Genomic DNA, 18,459 nt, shown 5'->3' with positions numbered 1-18,459 from the left:
AGTTACAACTTTTTCGGATTTTATCGCGGTTTATTATGATTTTTAGGAGTCCGACGTATCTAAAAAACATAAATCGCGTTAAAATTCGAAAAAGTTGTTTCATTATAATGAGTGAAATTCGCGTAAATATTAAAAAAAGATACTTGTGTTAGTTCTAAATCAAATATTACAATGTGTGGTCAAAGTGATTGATGATTTATTTTCATAGACAATTGTTATATTGTTGAAGGGCCTGTTTCACCAGTGTGGATAACGCTATTTAACGGATGATACAAATAGACTTTGACAGTAGGAGGTCGAATAGGCCAGTAGAACATGTTCCTCCTCAATTAATAAATTAAATCTTTACGATTAATTTATGCAAATTGATTGTCATATAAACAGTATAATTTGATGGTAAAAAAGAATAATAAATCAAAAACTGTCTGAAAAAATTTACTGTCGGATACTGTCATCCGTCCAACAGCGTTATCCACAAATGGTAAAGCTGGCCCTAAGGTTCTGAATGTAGATTTTTGTACTTAACGCAACGAATGTTGGGCGTGACATATCATGACAGTGCCTGAGTATTATAGTGTAAGTTGATCTGATGATTTTAATTAAACATTTCGAAGTGTATTAACGTTTATTATTTACCTCTCGTATTCAATTTTTACTTGTGTTTAAAATGTATCTATGTATTCATCACTTCGGCCTATCGCAGTCCACAGCTGGACATAGGCCTCCACAAGTTCGAACCATAAATGGTGTGAACTCATGTGCTTTGCCCATGGCTGCTGGCCAGCTGGCTTTGTCGCACCGAAGACGCTGCTGCCCGTCTTCGGCCTGTGTATTTCAAAACCAGCAGTTGGATGGTTATCCCGCCATCGGTCGGCTTTTTAAGTTCCAAGGTGGTAGTGGAACTGTGTTATCCCTTAGCCCAGATAAAAATTGTATGAAAATTGTGGAATCCCTCAAACACACAATAGTTTACAATAACATCCGATACAAATCATCGTTTTTCATTTAGAATTTTTTGCAGGAGACATGTCCTTTATAGCGAAATCTTATGATTATAATTTAAGTTTTGGAAGGTATTTGATAAAATCAAGAATGAGTTGTTCCCACTTACCATAAAATTGTCTTAACCAAAGAACTTCATTAGTATCTCTGATACACTTAGACATTTATTTGAACCTGTTTTGCCTGATGGTAAGAACTCAAGATGGTAGTGATCAGATTGACATCCGTTCGATTCCTCGGTTGTTTTTTTTTTCTAGCTCTTTCTCAATTTTTACAGCATTTATGTTGCAAATAAGTGACATTGACACAAAATGGCACTCATTTACGCGGCAAAAAATTCTAAACACTTGACCATCCGGAGAACTTGGGGTACTTTCTTTTAAAGCTTATATGTGATACACGGCGAAATCGATGGTGACGAGTAGTTGGATAAGTTTCTTTTAGGGTCTCGTATTAGCAGCATTTCAGATATTTCGAAGATCGATGATCTCCATTTCAGTTATGAGCCGTTTTAGTTAGGTAACTTTATAATTTTTATTTTATAGGTATATATATAATTTATCTTTATTGCGCACGACTTAGGATTTACATTAGCAGTCATTTAATATTGTAAGCTGTAATGTACAAGGGCGGTCTTATCGCTAAGTAGCGACTTCTTCCTGGCAAACCTTTGATAGAGCAAAATATGCATAGAAAAAGGTAAGTGACATACACATGCCAAATAGGTGTTCACTTAAACATCTATGTTCGTGTAAAGATTTACTGGTAGGTAAGGCAGTGCGACTTTTGATGTTTTTGGTTTTGTAAGTTAGGCGTAAATAAAACGAATTGTAACGCACAACACATTGTTTATTACACAAAGCAACAGATCACACACGTCTAGCTAAGATACGAGTCCAACAAAATATTTAAATAATTATAATTTAATACAGTTTTCGGTTTTAATCTGCGAGCGAAATTTTTGACAATTTTTCTTATAGATCTAATGTCAGCGAAACAATTTGATATCAAGATGTTATGAAGCTGACGTCGGGCTATCAGGCAATGTATTTGTTTACCATTGTTTTAGCACATATTTTGTGACATACCCATCGACAAACAGTCTTTTTTATAACACAATTCATTAATACTAGTTGCAAATATTCAATAATATAAATGTAAGTTTATTTGTTACGCTTTCACGCGAAAACTGCTTAACCGATCATCAATGTAACTTTGTACACATATTCTTGGCGGTACTCGAAGTAACATTGGATACATTTTATTTTAAAAAATTCATTACGAGCGAAACCGCGTGTAAAAGCTAGTTTCAATATAAAACGTTCAAGTGTTGCTACTTGTTGTAATCGAATTATAAAAAAAAATCATTCAAGGTATTTTGGTATCACAAAAATATAACTAAATAATTACCTAGATAATAATATATTATCCTTTCTCTCCATATTCAATTCAAATCGAAACATTGTATACAACACGACCTTTTCGAATTCACCTACATTTGTCTAATGAATCAAATTATACTCTATAAAAAATAATTTTATTATTTTGGTTACGCATTGGTTACGCTACCAGTTGCGCTACCAATTTCATTACTCTTCCTCAGAAATTTCGCTCACATAATTATAAAACAAAGCACAAAAAAAAACAAAAAAAAACAACAATTTGTAAGGCGTCAAACGCCTCAGCTGCACAAAATATCAACAATTAATTTCATTAAATAATATGCTAACAAGAAAAATATTTTAAATTTAAAATTTAATAAATTATGCAAGAATATGTTCAACCGAAGGTTACGTCATGCGGAGACGCAATTTAAAAAAAAAGGTGTGCTTTAGACCACACGACTGAAGTAAAACTTACGAAACGTAACTCTCTATCTTCACTAACTTATATCGCTATCTCAACTTCCGCTCGCCTCGCCCGATCACACTTTTCGTAACACACTCGTCACGCATTCACCAGCTCACTCCCGACGTCAAGCGAGCGTAAAGAAGTTTTACTTCAATAATAATTACGTATAAAACTCTAATAATACAAAGACAGACAAAAATTCTGGTCCTCATTATAACATCACAGATTACATACGGCAGAAAAATGCCTTAAAAAGAATTATAAATAAATACATTTCAATCTATAACTATTTAAAATAATCAATTATTACTTTGAAGTCGGAATGGCACAATTTTTTATTGTCTTTTAGATTTTTCACAATCAATTGAACTAACTTATAAACTACGTTCATTTTGGAATGATTTCAACAATCACAAGCCTTGATTAGATAATTTGGAAAATATTTCTTAGGGTTGGTTGATGAATAATTTTAATTAAAATCTTTAACACTAGAAAATTCCTTTGGATTCATCCTTCATCCGCATTTACTTTTTTAACGAAACAATTTTTACCTTTTTTACTCTTCTTTCTGCGACCAAAATTCTCACACAACTTAACACAGGTGAAGTAAGCGGACAAAACTAGTATCAATAATTTTAAACTAAAATTATCATCAACTCAATGTATATTAATACTTAAAATGCTTATAACAATAGTTTCAAACAATATATTCTAGTTTATTTTAGGCACAACCTTTGTGACTTGATAATAACCAGCTTAAACTGCTCGAGTAACCAGTTAGAACCAGTTCAGCAACCAGTTAGAACTGGTTTAGAAATAAATAAATATTGATTTTCGTATAGGGAAGCACCATATATACAAATGATAACTATTTCTAAAATACTGTAGCGATCGCCTCTAACTTTGCTAGTCAATAGACTATGGCTGTCACCTGGTGTCACCTGGCTCCTAAGCGTTGTTTTCACCTAATTATTTAAAATCAATTATAAGTATATTCAATAAATATGGTACACATTTAATAAAGAAATCTACAACTACACACAGGTCAAACAATTTCAAGAACAAAAGATCTGTATGCCCAAACGAGGCATTCTTAAGATTAGGATTTGGTAAAGTTATTTTGCTACGGAGGTCTGAGGTGTCGGTTCATTTTGAAAAATATTTTCGTCATCCAGAAGTTATCGCTTGGCACTTCATAATAGACCGCATACTTTAACTAGAAATATTTATATATTGAGGTAGGGGACAGCAGGAATTTCCTGCTCAAAATATGGAGCGGCCCGACTGGGGTAGTACTTCGACCTTACAGAAGACCACACCTAAATAATACTGTTTTCAAGCAGTATTGTGTTCCTGTTGGTGAGTAAGGTTACCAGAGCTGTTGGGGGAATTGGGAAGTAGGGTCGGCAATGCGCTTGCGATGCTTTTGGTGTTGCAGACGTCTATAGGCTACGGTAATCGCTTACCATCAGTGAGGTGACACTTCTTTGCTGCCCTTTTCGTATAAAAAAATCTGTTATACAAACCTAGATCATGATTGAGTGGTGAGCTTGTCTGTATCTTTATCCGATGGGGGTGCGGGTTCGGAGCGTGGTACTTTGATGAGTAGTGGGGGGGCCAGGGGGGAGTTAGGGGTTGAGGGAGGGTCGGGTCGGGTGAGGGGGGTCAGGACCCCTGAGTTCACGTCTTCTATGGCTTTTCGGAGCTAAAAACAGGGTAAAATGTTAGAATTACAATTTAGGTTAAATATTTGTATGTATTACACATTATTTTGTTTCTTTGATATTCGATAATTAATGTCATGTTAAACAGTTAATAGTTAAATAAAGTAGTCAGCTTAGCCACAGGATAGTCTGACTGCAGCTAACCACTAGTAATACTTACTTCCTTTAGAGAAACTACGCCTATGAGGCGGCCGATGGCGGTCACGTACGCACGACTGACTCCAAGAGTAGAAAACAGCGAATGCACCTACAAACGTACGAGTAATAATTAAATCAAATGAAACAAAATCGACCCGTCGTTATACAATTACAATTAATTCTTAAAAAATGTGGAACTACTGCTGAGATGAAAAGGTAAGAAACTCAACATAAGTGTTTAAAAAAAATTATCAATCATAAAAAAAAACCGGCTCAACTACATCGACAAGTGTCTTGACTGGACAGACCATTACAAGAAATAACTCAAAAAGAACTCGACAGGTCTCTCATATTTAATTGGGACCACATCACAAGCACCAACTTTCGATTGAAACAAGAATCATCAAAATCGGTCAGTCCAAACTTATGACATATAAAAAAACACTCGATTTGAGAATCTCCTCCTTTTTGAACTCGGTTCAAAAGTGTGTGAATATTACCTTTAATAGCGAAGTGCGTTCGACAAGCTGGAACGGAGCGGGGTCGATGTGGCAGATGTACAGTGTTTCATCTTCGTAATCACACTCATCGGGATTCTGCAAAAGACAATAATTACTGTTATCTTTATTTAGGAAGAGCACAGCAAGAAATACCCTGCTCAAAATATGACTACTTAGCTTGACTTGGGGAGAAAGCTGGTGAATGCGTGACGAGAGCGTTAGGAAAAGTGTGATCTGGCGAGAAGAACGGAGCAAGAGATGTGCGAGTACACATTTTCTTTCTCTCTTTCTCTCATAGCTAGTTACGTTTCTTATATCTCAGACACAGTGCAAGCGTATTGCTAAAGAATTCTTACTTCAGTGTTCAGTGTGTGGACTAAAGCACACTCGTTTTTTATACTCTTTATACATTTTTAAATATATTTATAAAATATAAGCCCCAGGCATAGCTAGGGCTCCAGGCAGAAACAGAAAGAAAACTCCTCACAATAAGAGCAGTCTCAAGCAATACTGCCTTTTGTAGCTGGCCCTTATTATTATATTTATAGCTAGTTGTACTCACAAGGTCCCTGCGACGTGCTACAGTCAGCATGCGGTCGAAGTCCACCTCCTTGGCCATCTCCAGCGTCTCCCAAGCCTTCTGGTCTTCTGGAGACATGTCGCATACTCGCTCGCGGGGCTGAAATATAACAGATTCATTAATAATATAGGTAGACGTAAATTAGCTGTGCCCCGCCGTTACATCCGCATAAATTTCAGCTAAGACGCACTAAAATATTATATAGCCTATAGCCTAGCTCCGCAAATGGATTCATCACTACAGCCTATACAGTTCACTGCTAGACAAAGGCCTCCACAAGTTTACGACAAAAATAACGTGAACTCATGTGCTTTGCCCATAGTCATCACGCTTGGCAGGCGGGTTGGTGACCGCAGTACTGGCTTTGTCGCACCGAAGACGCTGCTGCCCGTCTTCGGCCTGTGTGTTTCAAAGCCAGCAGTTGGATGGTTATCCCGCCACCGGTCGGCTTTTTAAGTTCCAAGGTGGTAGTGGAACTGTGTTATCCCTTAGTCGTCTCTTACGACACCCACGGGAAGAGAGGGGGTGGCTATATTCTTTAGTAGTAGCCACACAGTACATGAAAAAAATATGAGAAGTAAAATCTACTGAACGAATGACCTCGTTACGTTTCTCGTAACGCCATCTATCGAAACCGACTAGTGTTCCGATAGACGACGACGATTTCTAATAACGCCATCTCCGCCAACCTAATAGATGGCGTTCTTAGATTCGTTTATCTACCATTTGATATGGTATACATCTTTTCCTTAGACTAGTAAGCCTTTTTTGTGCCTATTTACACAGTCGATCTGTTATATGTTATAATTATATGTTATAATTTACATGATATATGTTAATATTTTACATGAAGTATTTTATTGATATACCCAAAGTAATGAATATTTATACGTTGACATACCAGCTGCACTTTCTTATTAATAGAAGGACTCCTCGGCAGTCCCCCGAGGCCGTGGTCCGTCAGGCCGCTTTCCACGTCGGGCAGCAACGTCGACCGTTTGAAGATGGCTTCGAAGGCGGCTCGGATCCTGGAATTAAATGTGATTACAGTTTAATGGAAATAACAATCACTCTGGTGTAGTGGCGCGAGTATTCGCCTAAAGCACCGACGGTTTGTGGGTAGTCGTACAAATATTTCTTTCCGGTTTGTATGTGTATGGGTTTACACGCCATGCCTCGAAAAACACGTTAAGCTATCTGTCCCGGTTGTTATCATGTACACATGATAGCGATCGTTACTCATAGCAGAGAATATATCCGCCAACCAGCAGTGGAGCAGCGTGGTGGATTAAGCTGCGATCCTTCTCCTACATGGAGAAAGAGGCCTATGACCAGCAGTGGAATGTTACAGGCTGAATCGTTGTACGGGTTAACGCACATTGAGCAATATGATTGTTTTGCTAATTAGTAACCTCTTTAATTTAGCTGATTTATTACGAAATTGTTATTTTACTAATGCAGATTTCTAATGAAATTGATATTTGTTTGCTACGAATGACGTCAAATGACGTCTGTACTTCTGCCTATATATACTCAAAATAATCTTAATAAATTTAGTGTTTGATCGATTTTCCCTCATAACCTTCTCTCACATGTCATCTCTCACTCAACCATAGACTGTTCCATACAATCGTAATGATAGAGTACCAGCAGTTATTTAAATAGGGCAAGGTTTATGAATCTAGATTAATATTGTGAGTTTGTCAGGAGTTCTTTAAGTGAAAGATTTGTATTAATGTAAGTAAGGGAGTGTATCGTTCCGACGAAATTAAATTTTACGATTATTATAATAAAAAACTAAATCTTAATTTCGTCAACATCGACACACCTTCGATAGCTCAGTTGGTAGAGCGGTGGACTGTAGCGTTGTATAAGTTATCCATAGGTCGCTGGTTCAAATCCGGCTCGAAGGATTCTTTTTATATTTTTCCTTAAACTTTTTCATGTAGGTACTATTTCCACACTTATTGTTTTTATTTTGTATGTCACTTTACATAGATGGTAAAGTTGACAATAAAGTGCTGTAATATAGCCTATGAAATATAGCAGCGATGTCGTATACGAAAGATTAGCTGGTTACTTTATTTTAAAATTTGTCCTTATGCTAACAATGTATGTAAACATGGTTATATCCACCCGCAAAATTAATGAAAAAATAATTTCAATATTAATACAGCTGTAGTTGTTATATTTGATTATTGTGACAGAAAATGTATACAACTTTGAATAAGTAACAAAACACTCTTATAAAATTCTGTCTCCACTAACTCATATCTCCCTCTCAACTTCCATTCGCCTCGCCCGATCACACTTTTCGTAACGCTCTCGTCACGCATTCACCAGCTTACTCCCCAAGTCAAGTATGCGTAAAGAAGTTTTACTGTCATACTTCTCCGTCATCGCGATTTTCGTTAAAAGGGGTACAAAGTTTTCACGTCAATCAATTTGCCGAATATACGAGTATAGATGAAATCTTCTTCTTCTATAATATAAAAATGAGTCGCTAAATGTGTTGCTAAGCGCAAAACTCGAGAACGGTTGGACCGATTTCGCTAATTCTTTTTTTAAAATATTCCTTGAAGTACGAGGATGGTTCTTACGGAGAGAAAAATTCTAAAAAAAAAAATTAAATTTCCTGAAAAAGTCTAAAAACAACACTTTTCTATACTCCCATACAAAAGATTTGTGATAATACTTAAAAGTCACTGTTAGGCGATACGAAGTTCGCCGGGTCAGCTAGTATATATTTATATTACCTGGTCTCCGCGCCAGTAACAGTGGAGTAGACCGGCGGGGGGGAGCCCGGGGTGGGGGCGGGGGAAGTGCCGCCACGAGACAGTGTGAAGGAGTTTGTCTTCTTGAGGATTGACTTCGGTCTGAACAGCTGACCTGGAGCTGTACAACAAGATATATGAAAAGAATTTTTTTGAAATATTAGTTTAAAGATTTATGTCTTGATTGGTTAATAAGTTTGTAAGTTTTAGTTAAATTATGTAACAGAAAGCAAAGTAGCGCATTATATTCAATTTAACCATAAAAAAATAAGCAAGGTATACATTTAATATACTATGTATAAAAGATAAATGTAATATAATAACATAATTATATAATAATTAATAATAGATAATGTAAAGATTAATAATTATTTATCATATTACACTTCAAACAACTGTGTGTTACAATTTGAACTAATATTATTCTTATATATAAAAATGAATCGCAAAATGTGTTGCTAAGCGCAAAACTCGAGAACGGTTGGACCGATTTCGCTAATTCTTTTTTTAAAATGTTCCTTGAAGTACGAGGATGGTTCTTACGGAGAGAAAAATTCTAAAAAAAAAAAAAATTTAATTTCCTGAAAAAGTCTAAAAACAACACTTTTCTATACTCCCATACAAAAGATTTGTGATAATACTTAAAAGTCACTGTTAGGCGATACGAAGTTCGCCGGGTCAGCTAGTTAATAATAAAATCATTGTAATAAATAATTAAGAAAAAAACTTATACACGTACACGCACGCATAAGTACACTTTTTATATAAAAAAGTCTTATTTAACATATATATATATATATATATATATATATATATATATATATATATATAAATCTCGCGTCACGATGTTTGTCCGAGTCAATCTCCGAAACTAGTGGACTGGTTTCAATGAAATTTTGTCAGAAATATAAGTTTGTCCAACTTAAAATATAGGTTATATTTTACTTCGATGTAAATAATTATTATATTCATATAATATATTAAATAAATAAGGCGGTACGAAGTTTGGCAGTTGAGCTAGTATAACGTTAGATTGCCGGTGTAGGCTGGATGAGGATTGCGGAAGACCGGGATGTCTGGCGCGAACTTGGGGAGGCCTCTGTCCAGCAGTGGACTGCAATAGGCTGAGCTGACTGCTAGTATTACGTATGTAGTTACCCGGTATGAGACCGCTCTGGTCTTGACTGTTCAGCGAAGTTCCTCTGGTCATCCCTGTTCCTGGGACTTGCAGCATATCTGGCGCCGGAGTAACCTATCATAACAAATATAATAAATAAATAAACATTTCACACTGAACAGCCTCCACTAGGAATAACACCTGTGTCGGGGGTCCAGAAATACACAGAATAGACAAGCACAACAGCGCAGACCACGGTAAACACCTGTATGGCCAATACAAATGTTTGCCATGTGCGGGGATTGAACCCGCAATCGCCAGTACTACAGCCAGAAACCAGTGTTGTGACCATTGCGCCAACGCGTAAATAATTAAATAAACAGCTCGCACTAAACGGCCCCCATTAGGATACACCCCTGTGTCGGAGGTTTGGAAACACCATACGAACGCTCAGACCACGACAGACAATTCAACATCGGTTTTTGGAATTAATATTTTTAAGTCCTATACGAGAAGTATAAAATTTTAGTTTAAATTTTTTTATTCTTTATTGTTTTTTTATTAAGTTTTTTTTAGCTTCATTCAAATCTCGTTTCGTTGAGATCGTACTTTTAGTCATACGGTCGCCGGTTGTAATCTATATATTAAGGCGTGGAGCAAAAACTTTATACCCCTATTTACGAAAATTAGTAGTATGAGTATAGAGGAGAGGAGTATGAAATTCTGCACACTTATAGTTTATATAGAGGAGTGCAGAATGCTAATATATTTTTAAAATTATGCATAAAAAAATTATTATATCAATAATAATAATAATAATAAAAAACATTACACACACTACCAAGTACTTGACACACACACTTTAACTTCAAAAGAGTACATATGCATAATCTTTTAAAGTCTGTGGTCAAATTGAGAATAGATTATAGATTAATTAATTATGGTCGAATTTCGACTACTGGGCGAGCACCAGTATGTATAATATTGTAAATTTTGAAATAAATATGTTGTATTGGGCCGTACGCTTGTTTCCCGCCCAGTTGTATAAAAACCCGTCACCTCAAATCTCGACGGTCTCCTCGTCCTGCGCCTCTCTTCATCCCTCCTTCTCAACTCGGCCTCTCGCTGCCACAAGGCGGCCACCTGCAGACGTCTGGACCGACCCACTTGCTGCTCGATCACTTTCACCAGTTCCCAGCGGTGGATGGAGCCCAACAGCACCATGGATGCAGGGTTGTCCACGAGTGGGAAACTCTTGATAGTCTGAAGAAGATTTGTTGCAATTTTATATTTGCTCGTATTCTTTGTATTGATCACAAGCAACAGCAAGGTCAACACTACATTAAATCCTACCCTACCTCTGCATCTAGCTAAGGTCCAGCTAAAATAGCCTTTCAATACCTTTTCTTGGGGTTTATTACGTTACCATTTTTCGGGGCCAGGGCGATTATTAGTCATGGCAGACGCAATGAGTGGTAAACATTAGATTTATCTGCTTTCCGCCGAACAGGAGTAAAAACTTTAGAAATTAAATAATATCCTAACCCCAGTGTAAATCTAAGCATTTTAGATTTTGGCATAATTTTATTTGGATAATCAATTTTTGGGCTGCCTTGATACGAATAATAAGTGGCAAAATATTTATTAATAAAAATGAGCGAATCAACATCAAGCATTTTAGACTTTGACACTAATTTTTGGGCCCCGAATAATAAGTTGCGTTAACAAAAATATGCGAACCACAGTATTTTAGACTTTTGGCCACTCACCCTATTCTCCTTCAAAATGTCCTTCAATTGCTGGAATGTCATTCTGTTCCAAATGTATTTGACGTCGCGTACCATGAAGTCTTCTACGCAGATATCGTACATACCTAATGGAAAAAAATACATTTAAGTAAAGTATTAATTCTCCATATTATAAGAGGTCGACCAGCTTCAAAAAATACAAGGTGTTGAAAATTATAAAGGGTCAATGAAGCGTTGTTTGATTTAGGTAACTCTCTGTCTTTGGGTTGTCTTGGTCTAAGAATACCATAACATGAAATAGAAGCAAATACTCGTTTTGTCGTGTCTTTCATACAGATATTACTTGGTAGCACTTATTGAAGTAATTCTTTACGCACGCTTGACTTGGGGCGTAAGCTGGTGAATGCGTGTCGTGAGCGTTACGAAAAGTGAGATCAGGCGAGGTGAACGGAGCAAAATAGAGGCGCAAGAACACATTATTTCTCTCTCTTATACTCATAGCCTATTACCAAAGAAGTTTTACTTCAGTCGTGTGGTCCTAAGCACACTCATTTTTTATCATTTTCAATTCCTTATACATTATTCTATACAGTGAGATTCGTCTATTAGTTAAGATAAAGGCACATTGGCTACACAAGTAACAGTAGCCAATTTGTTTTGTTTGGAATACTTTCTTCTTTAACTAACGAAATGAAAACCAAGAGTAATATTAAGTTAGAAATAAAGGGCCTGTTTCATCATTTGTGGATAATGCTATTTGACGGATGACGATAGATATATTTTTTATGTATTATTCTTTTTGACCATGGAATCCCACTATATTTTATGAGGTATTTGAATTCACAAATATGTATCTAAAACCTGTAGTTTATAATTTAGGTGGGACAGGTCTTAATGACCTATGCTCCTCATGCCTCATGCTGTTAAAGTCTAATCGTAACTTATTTGCAAGATAAACTTTATTCACAATTGTAAAACCGGCCTTTTGTTTAATATATTGACTTTTAAATGTAGTTTTATTGAACAATAAAACATTATCAGTTTGTAATGGGTTATTATTTTTTTATGGTGGGTACTTATTGTTTTATGGGTTTTTAGTATGTCGTTGCTACATTAAGCACGTGCTAATAAGACGAGGTGGCCGAGTGGTTAAGGCGTTGGACTGCTAATCCAATGTGCTCTGCACGCGTGGGTTCGAATCCCATCCTCGTCGGAATATTTTTATAAATAACTGATTCTGATGTTACGTTAAGACATATAACGAACACCAATGTAATTTAATACTCAGTTTCATTTAACTCAATAATCTTAATAATAATAATAATATATTCTTTATTGTACACCAAAATATAAACAAACAGTAGTAATTAAAAAAAATATGTACAAAGGCGATCTTATCGCTGAAGAGCGATTTCTTCCAGATAACCTTTGGGCACAGGACACGATTATAGTAGTGACGGATAGGAAGTGTACAAGTGTAAGTCTAAGTGAAGTGTAAGTCAATAATCTTTATCATTTTCTGAGTTTATGAATTTTTTATTATGCAGTTAAGGAACGTTACGCTGATATTACATATTTATGACACTGAAATCGTTTGAATGATCTATAATCAGTATACAATATTTTGTAAAAAAATCCGCCTATCCGTAAAAACTAAAAAACACCTAATATGTAACTACCCCCGTGTACTATAAAATTACACACATTGCAAGAATGAAAGCCTCGGCCATAATAGACAATTGTGTGCCCTACATATAGCATCTCGTTGCGTTATTACTTGATTGATATACATATCTTGAACATTATACACACGAATAAGATTGCGAGTATAAAACAATATTCCGACGAGGATGGGATTCGAACCCACGCGTGCAGAGCACATTGGATTAGCAGTCCAACGCCTTAACCACTCGGCCACCTCGTCGCGATACAATGATATTAAATTACTAGTAACCAACATACCACTTGCTTATATTAACAACTAGCTGTGCCCGCGATTTCGTCCGCGTGCAATTTAACAAAAAAAAAAAAAAACTATCGTTCAGTTCGCAGAGATATAAAATAAATAAATTTCTGAAATAAAAGTAGCCCAAGTTACTCCTTACTACATCGGCTATCTGCCAGTGAAAGTCCCGTCAAAATCGGTGTATGCATTCATACGCATTTAGTAAAAAGCAGTTATTTTAATATAACAAACAGACACTAACTTTATTTGTATAGATTTAATAAATTTTTCTTTGTAAAATTTTTGTTGCGTGTGGTAATGGTAAAGAATTTAATTAAAAAAAAAACTTGATATACTGATTTTTTTAATATGTACGATTTTATTTTTGTGTTACCCACACATTAGGAATTCTAAACATTTTTGGATATCATATCGAAAATTGACCGCTCCAGCGGGGATCGAACCCGCGTCTCCGACTGACCGTGTCGGCGCTCTAGCCAATTAAGCTATGGAACGATGTACCCGCTAGAGCGAAATCCCTGATATGATTTTCATCTTCGGTTTAAGCGAACCGTGGCGCCGTCCATATTAAAAATAGCATGGTGTCGTCTCCTGTCAAAGATTTTCATTGTAATATGAAACTTTGAATAGTTGCGGGTCTCTGTAAAGAGCTCACTATGGACGGCGCCACGGTTCGCTTAAACCGAAGATGAAAATCATCATATCAGGGATTTCGCTCTAGCGGGTACATCGTTCCATAGCTTAATTGGCTAGAGCGCCGACACGGTCAGTCGGAGACGCGGGTTCGAACCCCGCTGGAGCGGTCAATTTTTGATTTTTTTAATTTTAGTTCAAATCAAGTTTCTTTGATTATTTCATTAATTTTACAAACATACACAGTTCACCTTCACACCAATAAACGTCTCTCTACGTTGATATTCGCGTAAGTTCACACCGAACCTAGTCTGCGAGGCACAAGTACCAGAGGGTAAGGGGTGCGTCACTGGCTACCCATACTTACGGCTGGCGGAGGACAGCAGGTCGGGCAGGTAGGGCAACTTCTTGATGAGGATGATGCTGTCGAAGCAGGAGGGCTGCAGGAGGGCCGCTGTGGCGTTGGCGGCCAGCACCGCCGCCATTATGGGCAGCAGGTGAGTTACCTGTGACCATAGACTTCCTTCATGAGCAAAGAAACGAGCAAATCGCGGACCTCTGTGGGTCTAAAACTTTAGGGGCCCAAGATCGCCACATACATATAAACATCTAGACCGCAATTATATGTCGCCATTGTTACTGTTTTTATAGTATACCGTTAAGTTACCGCTACAGGTTCTTCCAGAAAAACAGCATTTTTGGCAGCAAATTATTACTGTCAAAAACAATGCTGACGCAGTCATCTATTTGGACATTTCTTTTTTATTGCATTCCAAGTGTTCCCTGATCTTTTTTCATCGTATTATTTTATGTTATTACTAGCTGACCCTGCAAACGTTGTTTTACCATATATATTATTAACCCGCTTAGTCCCCCCCCCCCTTATAACTTAGGGGTATGAAAAATAGATGTTGGCCGATTCTTAGACCTACCCGATATGCCCACAAAATGTTATTAAAATCGGTCGAGCCTTTTCGGAGGAGTTCAATGTTTAACACCATAACACGAGAATTTTATGTATTAGATTTTTTCATTACTTCTTTTTTATAAACTGTAAACTGTTTATGTTAATGGCCAATAAACAAGTTTTCTTTTTTCTAAAAGTTAAAGGAGGAAAAGATAAGCGCGAAACAAGCAATCGAAGGACTCCTGTGAAATATCCTGCTCAAAATGGGAGCAGTCCGACTGGGGTAGTACCTCAACCTTACAGAAGATCACAGCTAAATAATACTGTTAGTTGTATAAAAAAGATAATATATAAATGTTTACCTGTCCCGTCATCTCGATACATATAACGATAGTGGAGACGGTGTGTGTCACCGCTCCGGTGAAAGCCGCGGCGCCCACTGTAGCGTAGCCTCCTGGAATTAGTAAACTTTCATTAATGATTATTATGTATAGATACTACAAGGGAGACGCAATAAATTTAATCACTTATAGTATAACAATTGTAAAAGTAATTGAAATTTAGTTGTAAATAAACCTATCTTGTTTCTAAACTAAAGTTTATATTTGACTGATTTTTTGCCCATAGCTTAGAAAAGGTATGCAGTATACATTGTTTATTTTCGTTTCGCTTGCCTGCATCAAGCCTGGGCAAATATTTAAATTGTTCAATCTATATAAAAACTGTTATCATCATCATTATTACAGCCTATACAGTCCACTAGCTGGACATAAGCCTCCACAAGTTTACGCTAAAAATAACTTGAACTTATGTGTTTTGCCCATAGTCACCACGCTGGGCAGGCGGGTTGGTGACCGCAGTACCGGCTTTGTCGTACCGAAGACACTGCTGCCCGTCTTCGGCCTGTGTTTCAAAGCCAGCAGCTGGATGGTTATCCCGCCATCGGTCGGCTTTAAGTTCCAAGGTGGTAGCGGAACTGTGTTATCCCTTAGTCGCCTCTTACGACACCCACGGGAAGAGAGGGGGAGGCTATATTTTTTAGTACCGTAGCAACACAGTATAAAAACTGTATTAAAAAGAATTATAATTGTGCACGAGCGCACCCCCAAAACCCACACACACACACTCACCCGGTAAGATCTTCTGCACGTGCCCCCCGTAGGCCACGCCCAGCGGGCAGAAGTAGTGCATGACCTCCCCGGTGAAGCGGCCCAGCGACGCGCCCATCTTGAAGGCGGGCACGAAGATACCCGCGGGCACCGGCAGCGTGCACGACACCAGGCTCAGGAAGAACTGGGGGGGGGGGGGGTCTTCTGTTTAACTATTTATACTTTATTGTACACCACTTTGTATTTGTTTTGTATTTTTATTCTTCTTTTTTATTTATTTATGTATTTTTTATGATAGTGCTAATGATAATAATAAATTTGTCAGCAATAGCACTGTCGTACGCAATTAGAAATAAATTATAAACAACAGATGCAACGATCGCGCCACCTAGCACATCGTTCGATAGTCATCTACCCTCATTTATTATATTACTCGAGTTAATCTGACGTGTACGAAACGAACGGTGCAACCGCCGCTAAGGCAGTCTTGGCTCTGGCTTGGCACGATACACTTGTCGTATCCTGCTAGTAGCTTAACCTAGACTCGTTCAATAATTAATTTGTGCAAACGAATTAATTGTTATGTATTACGATTAATGTGGCTAGGCGGGACGTATAGCTCGAGCAGTGAAGGTGAGCGTTGATGCGCATCCCAAAGGAGGCCTCCTTAAACCTACACCTGGGTCGCAAGTCCTAGGCACTGTTCTGAGTTACTCCCTATGCCACACGATAGATTGGATCGGATCACATTACAATTTTGTTATAATCATTTTAAGTACTACCTACATAGTATTGTAAAGAGTGCGAGTATAACCTACGCCCGCGCCCTGCAAATATAGAAAAGCAGCTTCCAATATCAGTCGAAAGACTACATCAGAAGTGGGATGAGCCCAGTACGCCCGAGCGACGTCTATGTAAAGGGTTGAAAGGGCATAGTACGCCCGAGCCATGGATAGCTGGTTGAAGGGGCCTTGTACGCCCGGGCCACGCTACAGAGTGAGGGTGAAGGGGCCTAGTACGCCCGACCCACGGTTGCTAGCTGGTTGAAGGGGCCTTGTACGCCCGGGCCACGCTACAGAGTGAGGGTGAAGGGGCCTAGTACGCCCGACCCACGGTTGCTAGCTGGTTGAAGGGGCCTTGTACGCCCGGGCCACGCTACAGAGTGAGGGTGAAGGGGCCTAGCACGCCCGACCCACGGTTGGTAAGCTGGTTGAAGGGGCCTTGTACGCCCGGGCCACGCTATAGAGTAGGGGCGAAGGGGCCTAGCACGCCCGACCCACGGTTGGTAAGCTGGTTGAAGGGGCCACGTACGCCCGGGCCACGCTATGTCAAGAAGGGATGAAGGGGCCCAGTACGCCCGACCCGCTAGTGCACTACGGTCTCAGCGTTTTGGTCAGGAATGGCCGAACAGTTATTAATGTCACTCGTTACTGTTGTATAGGTCGGGAGTAGTAACGCCGAGTTGGCGGATGCACGACATGGACGCACGAGGTCGTGCGATTGTCAGGATTGGCCGTGTCAGCAATAGCACTGTCGTACGCAATTAGAAATAAATTATAAACAACAGATGCAACGATCGCGCCACCTAGCACATCGTTCGATAGTCATCTACCCTCATTTATTATATTACTCGAGTTAATCTGACGTGTACGAAACGAACGGTGCAACCGCCGCTAAGGCAGTCTTGGCTCTGGCTTGGCACGATACACTTGTCGTATCCTGCTAGTAGCTTAACCTAGACTCGTTCAATAATTAATTTGTGCAAACGAATTAATTGTTATGTATTACGATTAATGTGGCTAGGCGGGACGTATAGCTCGAGCAGTGAAGGTGAGCGTTGATGCGCATCCCAAAGGAGGCCTCCTTAAACCTACACCTGGGTCGCAAGTCCTAGGCACTGTTCTGAGTTACTCCCTATGCCACACGATAGATTGGATCGGATCACATTACAATTTTGTTATAATCATTTTAAGTACTACCTACATAGTATTGTAAAGAGTGCGAGTATAACCTACGCCCGCGCCCTGCAAATATAGAAAAGCAGCTTCCAATATCAGTCGAAAGACTACAAATTCTTTATTTTATTATAAGTATTTGAATGTAAACATTTGTATGTAAGTTTATTATACATCTACACCACCTACCCAATTTAGATAATAAGTTTCCTTTCTATGTATGGGTTGTCTGGAAGAAATGGCTAATTAGCCATAAGTCCGCCCATTGTACTTTACTGTCTGTAACTATCTTTATGCTTTCTTTGTAATATATTTGTGGTGTACAATAAAGTATAAAATAAATACATACTAATAAGTACTAATAAGCCATTTCTTCCAGACGACCCATAAATAAATCATATACATTATTTTGATGTTTTGACACAATAATGAGTTGAATATTTGTAAGACTAAGT

The 18,459-nt window shown here is 38.1% G+C and overlaps 1 protein-coding gene and 3 non-coding genes across 4 annotated transcripts in view; 2 read left to right on the top strand and 2 right to left on the bottom strand.

Moving 5' to 3' along the window:
* Positions 1–3,163: 3,163 nt before the first annotated feature.
* Positions 3,164–18,459, bottom strand: part of LOC123666507 (chloride channel protein 2) — a 95,442-nt gene continuing 80,146 nt past the window's right edge. Inside the window, exons 12-24 of the mRNA XM_045600590.1 lie at positions 16,071–16,233; positions 15,303–15,394; positions 14,401–14,539; positions 11,456–11,559; positions 10,746–10,949; positions 9,728–9,821; positions 8,552–8,690; positions 6,697–6,823; positions 5,778–5,894; positions 5,216–5,311; positions 4,738–4,824; positions 4,380–4,558; positions 3,164–3,818 (exon numbers count right to left, since the gene is read on the bottom strand). Coding sequence (XP_045456546.1) covers positions 4,385–4,558; positions 4,738–4,824; positions 5,216–5,311; positions 5,778–5,894; positions 6,697–6,823; positions 8,552–8,690; positions 9,728–9,821; positions 10,746–10,949; positions 11,456–11,559; positions 14,401–14,539; positions 15,303–15,394; positions 16,071–16,233 — 1,536 coding nt within the window. The 3' untranslated portion in view covers positions 3,164–3,818; positions 4,380–4,384. The remainder of the gene's footprint in view (positions 3,819–4,379; positions 4,559–4,737; positions 4,825–5,215; positions 5,312–5,777; positions 5,895–6,696; positions 6,824–8,551; positions 8,691–9,727; positions 9,822–10,745; positions 10,950–11,455; positions 11,560–14,400; positions 14,540–15,302; positions 15,395–16,070; positions 16,234–18,459) is intronic.
* On the top strand, positions 7,623–7,708 carry Trnay-gua. The gene is given in 2 exon segments: positions 7,623–7,659; positions 7,673–7,708. It is a non-coding gene; the product is annotated as a tRNA-Tyr (tRNA).
* Trnas-gcu lies at positions 12,566–12,647 on the top strand. The gene has a single exon. It is a non-coding gene; the product is annotated as a tRNA-Ser (tRNA).
* Trnas-gcu lies at positions 13,277–13,358 on the bottom strand. The gene has a single exon. It is a non-coding gene; the product is annotated as a tRNA-Ser (tRNA).

This window comes from Melitaea cinxia, chromosome 26 (assembly GCF_905220565.1).
Source record: "Melitaea cinxia chromosome 26, ilMelCinx1.1, whole genome shotgun sequence".
In the NCBI taxonomy this organism is placed as follows: Eukaryota; Metazoa; Arthropoda; class Insecta; order Lepidoptera; family Nymphalidae; genus Melitaea; species Melitaea cinxia.
This window is presented reverse-complemented; position numbering and strand designations above follow the sequence as displayed.